The sequence below is a fragment of the Chiloscyllium plagiosum genome, chromosome 26 (genome assembly GCF_004010195.1).
Source record: "Chiloscyllium plagiosum isolate BGI_BamShark_2017 chromosome 26, ASM401019v2, whole genome shotgun sequence".
NCBI classification, from domain to species: domain Eukaryota; kingdom Metazoa; phylum Chordata; class Chondrichthyes; order Orectolobiformes; family Hemiscylliidae; genus Chiloscyllium; species Chiloscyllium plagiosum.
The window spans coordinates 1,797,410-1,809,409 of NC_057735.1; the positions used below are offsets into that span (position 1 = coordinate 1,797,410).

The 12,000-nt window shown below is 46.7% G+C and overlaps 1 protein-coding gene across 4 annotated transcripts in view; it reads left to right on the forward strand.

The window, feature by feature from the left end:
• srgap2 (SLIT-ROBO Rho GTPase activating protein 2) overlaps nucleotides 1–12,000 on the forward strand; it is a 244,264-nt gene that overhangs the window by 108,544 nt on the left and 123,720 nt on the right. The window contains exon 1 of one of the 4 annotated variants that reach the window (XM_043716324.1): nucleotides 7,705–7,765. The exons of the other annotated variants lie outside the window; for them this stretch is intronic. Coding sequence (XP_043572259.1) covers nucleotides 7,720–7,765 — 46 coding nt within the window. The 5' untranslated portion in view covers nucleotides 7,705–7,719. Of the gene's footprint in view, nucleotides 1–7,704; nucleotides 7,766–12,000 lie in introns of those variants that run through there. 4 annotated transcript variants of the gene reach the window in all.

A 12,000-nucleotide genomic window follows, 5' to 3' on the forward strand; every position in this document is an offset into this window, starting at 1 on the left:
CCGGAGCACCCGGAGGAAACCCACGCAGACACGGGGAGAACGTGCAAACTCCACACAGTCAGTCGCCTGAGGCGGGAATTGAACCCGGGTCTCTGGCGCTGTGGGGCAGCAGTGCTAACCACTGTGCCACCGTGCCGCCCAACATTGTTGATCACTCATCTGAACAACAAGATGGCATTTATTGCACTATCCCAACAGGCACAAATTACATTTACTGAATTGGTGCAGGCACGAGAGACCAAATGGCCTCCTCCTGCACTGAAACACTTCAGTGATTCTGTGGCATTACCTGGTTGGTCATAATTACTCAGACTATCAGTATGCAGCAATGGTACAGCTGACACCATCACAACCTCCAGTGAGAGAGCTCTTTACCCATCCATCCATGAGGCTCCATCCATCCATGAGGCTCCATCCATCCATGAGGCTGTAAGACATCCTCAGATTGGGTAGGCCCCTTTAGGTGGGAGAAGCTGCTCCCGCTCATACAACAAACAAGACGAGGGGGATCTGCAAAAGAAGTCAGGGTAACGTGAGGAGAACTTTCTCACGCCGTGAGGTGTGGAATACGTTGCTTGGAAATGTGGTGGAGGCAGTTTCAATTGAGGCCTTCGAAAAAGGCATTGGATGGTTGTTCAGATAGAAATGGGGTGCAGAGGCACGGGGAATGGCAGGAGATTGGCACGAGGGAATAGAACCAGTGCAGGCAGGATGGGCTGAATGGCCTTCTGCACCATAAAACATTGTGACTGGGTCATTCTGTGAAGTCTTCAACATGAACCCTTTCAGAATTATCATCTCATCCAACAGAAAGGTCCAATGGTGTGGATTCTCTTGTTGGACATGTGGTTAGACAGAGACTGTACCTGTCCATGGGCGAAGGGTATTGGATTAGTGGTGCTGGAAGAGCACAGCAGTTCAGGCAGCATCCAAGGAGCTTCGAAATCAAATGACCTGGGAGTTGCAGTGGGAGAGGGACTCCCTGAGACTCTTGTAGAAAGAGGAGGAAAACTTCTTCAAGGCAGGCATCCTTGCAAGAGGATTCGCAGTAGGGTTAAAATCAACGAGTTAAAATCAATGACTGCAGATGCTGGAAACCAGATTCTGGATTAGAGTGGTGCTGGAAGAGCACAGCAGTTCAGGCAGCATCCATTTTGATTTTGAAGCTCCTTGGATGCTGCCTGAATTGCTGTGCTCTTCCAGCACCACTAATCCAGAATCTGGTTTCCAGCATCTGCAGTCATTGCTTTGACCTGGGCGAAGGATAGCTGACTCTATTCTCTGTGTAGGAAACCTCATGGCCTGCTCGCTCCAGTGTGATCAAGGAATTGACTTGCCGGTCAAGTCTCTGGTAGTTAACGGTCTGTAGTTTATTGCATGTTAACTAGTTACAGGTGAGGCTGATGTTACTGGTGTTGTTACTGAGACCAGCAGGACGAGCTGCATGTGGGTCTCACTGCTCTGTCCACGTGTCCATCTGATATCACCTCAGTAGATTGTGCTTAAGACAATCCTCAGTATTAACCCTTTCAGACCTTCACATCCTTACATATCAGCTTTGATCCCCATTGCAGACACTTTACTGCAAAGTTCTAGGCTGACCAAATCTCCAGTGCCATACTGAGGGAGTGCCACACTGTCGGAGGGTCAGTCCTGAGGGACTGCCACACTGTCCGAGGGTCAGTCCTGAGGGAGTGCCACACTGTCGGAGAGTCAGTGCTGAGGGAGTGCCGCACTTTTGGAGGGTCAGTGCTGAGGGAGTGCCGCACTGTCGGAGGGACTGTTGGAGGGTCAGTGCTGAGGGAATACGGTACTGTTGGAGGGTCAGTGCTGAGGGAATACGGTACTGTTGGAGGGTCAGTGCTGAGGGAATACGGTACTGTTGGAGGGTCAGTGCTGAGGGAATACGGTACTGTTGGAGGGTCAGTGCTGAGGGAATACGGTACTGTTGGAGGGTCAGTGCTGAGGGAATACGGTACTGTTGGAGGGTCAGTGCTGAGGGAATACGGTACTGTTGGAGGGTCAGTGCTGAGGGAATACGGTACTGTTGGAGGGTCAGTGCTGAGGGAATACGGTACTGTTGGAGGGTCAGTGCTGAGGGAATACGGTACTGTCTGAGGGTCAGTGCTGAGGGAATACGGTACTGTTGGAGGGTCAGTGCTGAGGGAATACGGTACTGTTGGAGGGTCAGTGCTGAGGGAATACGGTACTGTTGGAGGTGCCAATGTCTGGTTGAGAAGTTGAACCGAGGCCCAGTCTGTCCTGTCAGCCTCTCAGGTGGACATCAACGATCCCAGGTTTCAATGTAAAGAAGAATGGGAGAATTCTCCTGCCCAATATTCATCACTCAATCAATAAAATATCTGATCTAATTGCAGTTTGTGGGAGCGTGCTGTTTCGTTTGATACATTACCCCAGTGATGACACTTCAGCAGTTCCTCATTGGCTGCAATACCCTTTGGAAAGTCTTGTATTATGCAAGATGCTATAAAAATGCAGTCTGTTTTTGTTTTCAGGGCCATCGTCTCTCTGTTGGTGTCACCCTCCAGTCCTCCTTCTATTTAATCCTTCTGCACTGGCCCCATCCCAATGGATTCTGACCCCCTCCCCCTCTGCTTCCCCACACCCACCATGTCTCCTAATGTCCTCATTCCTGATGAAGGCCTTATGCCCAAAACGTCAACTCTCCTGCTCCTCGGACGCTACCTGACCGGCTGTGCTTTTCCAGCACCACACTCTCGACTCCTATTTCCCCAATCCCTTCCTTGACCCTCCTCTTACCATGTTCCTCCCCTCAGTGTTTTCTGTTTCCCAATCCTCATTTCCACCTCTCCCTCCCTTGCTCTTCTGACGGATACATAATCTGATTGGAGGGACCTCAGTTGGACATTGAGTGAATGTGTTTTGTGTGTTACTGTTCTTTCTTGATATTCTGGAGAATGATGTCCCTCCAGTCTCAGCACAAGATCTCTCACATCTACCTGAACAAGTACATGATTCATCAGCGCATCCACCAGTGCCTCTCCGTCATGAGGAATCATCAGAGTAGGTCACATCAGTGTCCCCGCTGATTAGTGTAATTAGCACCATTTGTAAACCCTCTGGTGTGTGGTGTGTCTAATTATAATCACCCTACTTTCTTAATTTACGGTTTTTTCTGAGTTTCCTTCAAAGGCAGAATTGGTGTAACATACTCAACGAGGGCCTAGTAACTATAAAAGACTAGATTCCCTACAGTGTGGAAACAGGCCCTTCAGCCCAACAAGTCGACACCAACCCTTCAAAGAGTTACCCATCAGACCCATTCCCCTACCTTATATTTACCCTGACTAATGCACCGAACACTATGGGTAATTTAGCATGACCAATTCACCTGACCTGCACATCTTTGGACTGTGGGAGGAAACCGGAGCACCCAGAGGAAACCCACGCAGACACGGGGAGAATGTGCAAACTCCACACAGTCGCCTGAGGCTGGAATTGAACCTGGGTCCCTGGTGCTGTGAGGCAGCAGTGCTAACCACTGAGCCACTGTACCACCCACATAGTGAAGGTTGCTTAGTTGTTTTTACTAATTATCTGTACCAAAGCCAAAGTAATGTGCTTTCTGGAAATCTGAAATAAAAACAGAAAGTGCTAGAGAAACATAGCAGGTGTGGCAGCAACTGTAGAGAGAGAGGAACAGAGTTTTGAGTCCAAGATTACTCTTTGGGAGTGAAGAGAGGTGGAAAAGTGCTGGGGTTAATGCTGTAGAAGAAAGTTGGAAGGTCAAGTCGGGCCTTGCCTACAGTAAATGTTGGACCAGCCAGTGATGTTCCTGTCCCATGTGTGAATAAATAAAGGCAACGGAAGGGGAAGGTGAGGGGGGAAAGTGAGATTAGAAACTCTGTCCATCTCTATTTCTATGTCATAACCCCACCCACGCAGATCTTTTTATAAGCTATCGCTGCACTTTCATGTACAAAGAGAGCTACTGTGCACCAACATTTCAAGCCAATTGCTTCCCTCAAGTTTTGTCTGTGCTGCTATTGGAGAGTTTGTCAGCTCTGACTCACTCAATGGTGACTCACTAGACCCTGAATCAGAACGTTGTGGCTTCAAACCCCATCATTTCGGCCAACAGCAGAATGCTTACTACAGGAGTGCGGCACTGTCAGGGGAGACCTGAGGCCTTGCTGATGCTAATGATTATCTATGTGGCTCAGGTAACAACCCAGAGATTATTGCCTTTGAGATTCAGTGTTTAGTTTAAACCTGAACCCTCAAATCTTCTCAGGGTTCCTTGTTCTGCCTGGGTCATCAGTTCCTGTGTGATTCACAGCAGCTGAAGACTTTCCTAGCCCCGTGATGAACATATCCAGACAGGCGATGATGTCTTTAACCCTGGCACTAGGCGACACAGGAAACACAGCCTTTAAAGTTCCTGATTATGGCTTTAGAGAACAGTGCCTACCCCCTCAATGGACTTGTCTCCTACCATTACCAGAGCCCTTTTCAAACCCCACCTCCACCCCATGCAATGTCTTACAATCCTTGTTCTCATGCACACAAGAGTTAGTTGGTCATGGTCAAGCATTGAGGTTCCTTACCACTCCCTGCTCCACCTGCCTGTCTCGAGGTCACATGCTGCAGTCCTTGACCATTGACCAACTCTCTGCTTCACTAAGTCATGTGACTGCCTCCTGGATCAAAGTGTCTGACAACTCTCCTCTTCCCTGATGCCACGCAATGTGCACAGCTCAGGTTCCAGCTCAGTAATAAGTTGCTCGAGCCACTCATATAGTTGCCTGGAATCCCAGTGCTCTCCAGAAACTCCCACCCACTGCAGTCATCATCTGTGGTGCCGTGTCTCTGTAATCTTATTGATTGAGTAAAGTGACAACAAGTTACTGTTTGAGTTTAGAGACAAAAAACATGATTCCATGTGTAATTGGTTGCAGCCATTAAACACACATCATTCGGAACCCCACTGTCTCCCTGTGCACTGAATTCTCAGTTACACCAAATTCCTGACTTGAGACTCTTTAGAAAGTTCCCCCTAAGTTCTTCATAAAGTAATCTGTAGATCTGATGTCTTTGAGATCTGTTGATAGCTTGATAAGGCTTTGAGTAAATGGGCATTTTGGTTCCTAGTTCCTCAAGTCTTTTCCAAATGATTCGGAGATGCCAGTGTTGGACTGGGGTGTGCTAAGTTAAAAATCACACAACACCAGGTTATAGTCCAACAGGTTTAATTGGAAGCACACTAGCTTTCGGAGCGACGCTCCTTCATCATCTGAAGCTAGTGTGCTTCCATTTAAACCTGTTGGACTATAACCTGGTGTTGTGTGATTTTTAACTTTTCCAAATGAACTACCTTTTACCCTCACCACTCCCCATCCTAGCCAGACACCAAAGAATGCGGGTTACTGGAGGCAGGATTGATGGAGATATCACCTCTTACCGTGTGGAGTTGGTGTTGAATTGTCTCACATTCCCTCTTCCCCCTGTGTTGCTATTTCTCAGTTTCTATCTGAAGCTATCATTGCAGAGAGGGAGGAAATGAATGAAAATCAGTTCAAACAAAGGTAGAGATTAGGAGCGAATGAAACGTGTCCTCAGAATGGTGAATCTGTGAAACAGCCATCCAGCTCCTGCTGTGATGGATTAACTGATTCAGAACAACACAGGAAAAGTATCTCCCTGGGATTGGGATTGGAAGTTAGGGGGATATAAACAGATTGGTATGAACCAGCAAAGATAGAGGTGATCAGATCATTAATTAGGAAGGTATTGCTGCTTTCAGTTTGCAGTGATTATTTTTCTTTACAGCATGCCCCATCCTAACAGGTTTATGTCTCAGGATTTACTCGGTTTCTGGCCTCCTGATCCACTCCCTTCCTCGCCTCCCCCAAGCCAAAGTGCCTAATACAATCGTTGTCATTTATCTCATCTATTGTTTATGGGATTTTGTCGGCAAAGATTGACTGCCCTCTTTCTCTGTTTAAACGCCATCTGCACTTTGGAACTACTCCATTACTGCTGAAGTGCACGGGGACACTGTGAGGATGTGATAGTGCTCTGTATAGATGGAAGCTCCTTCACTCTCTCTGCAGTGAACTTGAATCGTGAGCAAGTGCCTAGCCTCAATATTAGCTTTCACTTCAGATCAGAAGCTGGGCTTGCTATTCTTTGAATTGTATATTACTCTGATTTATCACAGTTTTGACTCTCGTTAACAAGAATCGTAGACTCTTGGGGTTTTTTTTAAGGATTAAAAACATTTAGTGTTTAACATCCTCCTACCTGAGCTGCTGGGTCTGTGAATGATCAAACTGGGAACGGCAACGAATCAAAGCTGAACGATGAGTCATGAGGGTTAGACAGAGGTCTTGTCCTGATGCTTCAGGGTCACAGGGAAAGGTGAGGGGTGCACAAGATTGGAAAAGGCCATTTTGGTCTCAAACACAGTAAAATATTACTTGTGCCCTTCCTTGTTAGTCATCAGCTCTGCTAAATAATCGAGCAAAATCCCATTTGAGTTTGCTGTCTTAACCTATCTCCACATTCACCATTGTCAAAGTTAAATTATCTTCTGTCATTGATCTGCTAACTTTCATACTCTGCTCAAAAGGTTGACTCTAAATTTACCCCATTCAGCAAGAAACCTCCCCTTCCACTGCCTGGTCTTTCAATGAGGCTATTGCTATCTAGCTATCTACATGCCTTTCCCAATTCCCTGTTGGAATTTCTCCAGTCCAGCTTCCAGTTTTTCTAAAACATTGAGAAAGGATGGGAACATCCCAGGATAGAGAGTCATAGAATCCTACAGCCCTTTAGCCCAAACGGATCCACACTAACCCCATTTCCCTGCATTTGGCCCATCTCTTTTTAATCCTTTCCAACTGCCTTTTAAATATTGTTAATGTACCTGCCTCAACCACTTCCCCGGCAGCTCATTCCATATGCGTACCACCCTCTGTGTAAAAAGGTTGCCCCTTGGGTTCCCTTTTATTCTTTCCCCTCTAACCTTAAACTGATGCCCTCAAGACACCGGTTCCCCAACCCTGGGAAAAAGACTGAGTGCATTCACCCTACTCATGCCTCTCATGATCTTATACACCTCTATAACATTCCCCCTCAGTCTCCTGTTCTCTTAAGACAAAAGCCCTAGCTTGTCCAACCTCATGCTCAAGCTCAGACCGTTGAGGATAGGGGAGTCTGTACTGGCTTATGGAAGAAGCAGAGACATTTGGTCAAGGGGCAGTTTTAAATTTAGCGCAACGCTATGTTTAGTCTCGAGACCATTTAGGATGCTTCCCTCACCCTAATAGCTACATCTTCAGCCACTTGTTCATGTTTGATTAGGGACATTCCTTTATAATGGGGAGATTCCTTAAGTTCCTCTTTTGAGGCTATATATTTTTCCCAGTGATTTTTGAGAATGGGGGAAGTTGGATTTTTTAAAAATTGCCTACTTTGCCGAATGCTGACCATCGTGTCTGATTTGAGATTTTGTTGCACAGATATACTTTCATCTCACTTTATACATCTCAGTTTCTACCAACTGGTTGCCTGATTGAGGAAGCTGAAACTGAAATCGGGAATATCCCTCATCACCGTGGATCTGGGGGAGGGACTATTACTATGTTGGGTCACGGTGCATCAGGCTGTCCTCTTTAGATCTCGTGTCTGGGTTGTGGTGAGAGCAGTTTTATTTTTGTGAAGACACGAGAGAGAATGAAACACTCTGCGATAAAGACCGTGTACATACGTCTTTGTAAAGGTATTTAAAACTTGATATTTTTAACAAGAAGGATAGTGACCAGAAAGGATAGTGTGAGCAGATTCAAAGGTAACTTACAAAATGGAAAGAAAAGGTAAATTCTTGAAAAGCAAGAACAGTGCAGGGCTCTGGTGCAAACAGATTGGGTAAAGCGAGACTGATTGGATACGCTTGTCAGAGTCAGTACAGGAAAGATGGGTTGAATGGCTCCTTCCTGTGTTATTTTCTGATCCTGGTAAAAGGCGGTTTTGTTTGTAATTCCCAATATCATAACAATCTTTGCAAAGAGACATTTTACTGTCAGTGAAAGATTGAAAACTGGGTTGATTGTGAGATGAATTCTTGAGTCTTGTGGTGAAGTCTCGATGTTACTGAGCTTGGAGCTTTAGTCTTATTCGCTGATTGTATTGGATTTGTTGAGAGATTTGCTGCCCTGTTTGCTGTGGTTCAGTGGACGGAGTTGTTCAAGTTGCTGATTCTCATTTGCTTTTTGTTGGGGTTGAAACTGACCATTTTCTAAGGTGTTTGGTGCCTGGGAGGATACAGGTTGAGATAGGGAACACCACCCTTTAACAATGTATGTGGATGATCACTTGACATGTCACAACATAACAAAACAGTGGACCAAGAGCTGGGAAGTAGGACTATAGCAGTCTTTGTTGGTAGGCAAAAGTGAGGACTGCAGATGCTGGAAACCAGAGTTTAGATCATCAGGAAGGGCTTTTGCTCGAAACGTTGTTTTTCCTGCTCCTCGGATGCTGCTTGACCTGCTGTGCTTTTCCAGCAACACCCAGTCTTTGTTGGTGCAGACTCACTGGGCCAAAGGGACTCTCCTCTGCTGTCTGATTCTATGAGCTGCCTCTGGGGGTCAGTGAGAGTGAACCCTGCTGCTGAGGAGGGGGGTAGGCAGAAGCACATGGCCATTCCAGGATTCACAGCTCAGTGCTGACGGTGGCAAGAATACACTGACTGTCATCAGTACCATTTCTCATCGCTCACGCTGCCACTCGATAACACCACATGGGTATTGCTGGAAACTGGGAAAACATGGCTTCATGAATTCATACTTCTCAAAGCCAGAGGATGTATTATTTGTCAACTGTTACTGACACTTTGCACGCTGGGCTAGACCCTAGGAAACAGGAACAGGAGGAGGCCATTCGGCCCCTTGAGCCTGCTCTGCCATTCAATAGGATCGGGGCTGATCCGACATTCCTAACATCCACTTTCCTGCCCTTTCCCCTCGATTCTCCGATTGATCAAGAATCTATCTCATCCTTGCAAGGTTTGTGAAGATTTGTAGCTCAGGTTGAAGTTTAGGGTGTAGGTTTGCTCGCTGAGCTGTAGGTTTGATATCCAGACGTTTCATTACCTGGCTAGGTAACATCATCAGTGGCGACTTCCAAGTGAAGCGAAGCTGTTGTCTCCTACTTTCTATTTATATGTTTGTCCTGGATGGGGTTCCTGGGGTTTGCGGTGATGTCATTTCCTGTTCGTTTTCTGAGGGGTTGATAGATGGTATCTAGATCTATGTGTTTGTTTATGGTGTTGTGGTGGAGGGCCAGGCCGACATAGGACAAACAGGAAGAAAGTTATCCACCAGGATACACGAACACCAGCTAGCCACAATAAGACACGACTCTCTCTCCCTCGTAGTCCTACACACGGATGAAAAAAATCCACCATTTTGACTGGGACAACACATCTATCCTGGGACAGGCTAAGCAAAGACATGCCAGAGAATTCCTAGAGGCCTGGCCCTCCACCACAATGCCATAAACAAACACATAGATCTAGATACCATCTATCAACCCCTCAGAAAACGAACAGGAAATGACATCACCACAAACCCCAGGAACCCCATCCAGGACAAACATATAAATAGAAAGCAGGAGACAACAGCTTCGCTTCACTTGGAGGTCGCCACTGATGATGTTACCTAGCCAGGTAATGAAACGTCTGGATATCAAACCTACAGCTCAGCGAGCAAACCTACACCCTTTCTCTCATCCTTAAATATATCCAGGGGCACTGCCCCCACAGCTCTCTGGGGCAAGGAGTTCCAAAGTCACTCAATCCTCAGAGAGAAGAAATTCCTCCTTCTTTCCCATTTCAAGGTGCCCCTTTATTCTGAAACTCTGCCCTCTGGTCCTAGACTGTCTGATGAGGGGAAACTTTCTTTCAGCATTGACCCTGTCAAACCTCACTGTATGTTTCAGTGAGGTCACCTCGCATTCTTTTAAACTCCAGGGAGCAGAGTCCCAACCTGTTTAACCTTTGCTCATAAAAGACTCCTTCCATCTCAGGGATCATCCCAGTGAACATTCTCTGAACTGCACTCAAAGAAATTATAGTTTTCCTTAAATAAGGGTCTAAAGCTGCTCACTATGCTCCAAAAGTGGTCTCACCAGCATCTTGGAGAAAGTGAGGACTGCAAATGCTGGAGATCAGAGTGGAGAGTGTGGTGCTGGAAAAGCACAGCAGGTCAGGCAGCATCCGAGGAGCAGGAGAGTTGCCATTTTAGGCATAAGCCCTTCCATCACCATTACGCCTGAAACGTAAATTCTCCTGCTCCTCAGATGCTACCTGACCAGCTGTACTTTTCCAGCGCCACAGTCTTTGACTCAGCAGCAGCTTGTATGATTGCAGTAAGACTTCTCCACTCTTATATTAGAATCCCCTTGAAATAAGGACCAACGTTCCATTGCCCTTCCTGATTCCCTGCAGCCCCCGTGTGCTAGCTTCCTGTGTTCCATGCACAAATCTCCCCAAGTCCCTTTGTGTTGCAGCTTTCTGAAGTTATTCTCCATTTAAATAATACTGTTCTTTTGTTCTCCCTTCCAAAGTGAACATCTTCACATTTTCCCAAGTTGCAGTAGTTGATTTACCAACATTTTTCCCACTTAGGTAACCTGTCAATATTTCTTTGCAAACTTTTCGTACCCATCTCACAACCTGCCGTTCCAACAATTTTTATATCATCTGCAAATTTGGCCACAGTACCTTCACTTCCTTCCTGCAAGACGTTAATGTATATTGTAAACTGTTGTGGTCCCAGCATTGATCCCTGTGGGACCCCACTAGGTACAGGTCATCAATCTGAAAAATAACCCCTTTTCCGCACTCACTGTTTCCTGTTAATTCTCTATCAATGCTAATGTACTACTATCTCCAACAACATGGGTACTTGTCTCATAACTTAACCTTTTGTGAGATGCGTTGTCAAACACCTTCTGAAAATCCAAATGCAACACATCTGCTGGTTCCCCTCCATCTACTCTGCTTGTGACCTCCTCAAAAAAACTTGAATAGGTTTGTCACACAGAATGTTTCCTGTCATGGAGCCACGCTCACTCTACTTGAGTAGATTCTGATTTTTCAGGTATACTATTAGAGGGGCTAGGTACAGAGAGAAGTTCCCTCTACACTGAATCCAGGACAGACACACCCTTAATGTCCCTCCCAGAACAGATGCTGCTTCTTCAGCTGTTGGACACATTAGCCTTCCCTCTGCATTATTGCTCCGCTTTCAGTAAAACTGATATTGTGCCAAACTGAAGGTGCTTCTTGCCCTGGGTTTGAGCTGCAAAGCATTAGTTTGAGACTTGCTGCAACATATTTCAGTTATACTGTAATACAGAAATGTGCACATGATGGAAAACCCTGGGGCAAAGATCACTGCATTGCTGAGGCTGCCAAGAATAACAGACTGTCCATCAACTGGAAGGGAAATGCCTTCAGGTGCCCATATCCTCCTCCCCCGCTCCACACACACACACGGGCACACACACACACAGACACACACGCGCACAGACACACACACACGCACAGACACACGCACGCACACACACAGACACACACGCACAGACACACACACAGGCACAGACACACACGCGCACAGACTCACGCACACACAGGCACACACACAGCACAGACACACAGACACACACGCACAGACACACACACAGGCACAGACACACACGCGCACAGACTCACGCACACACAGGCACACACACAGCACAGACACACAGACACACACGCACAGACACACACACAGGCACAGACACACACGCGCACAGACTCACGCACACACAGGCACACACACAGCACAGACACACAGACACACACGCACAGACACACACACAGGCACAGACACACACGCGCACAGACTCACGCACACACAGGCACACACACAGCACAGACACACAGACACACACGCACAGACACACACACAG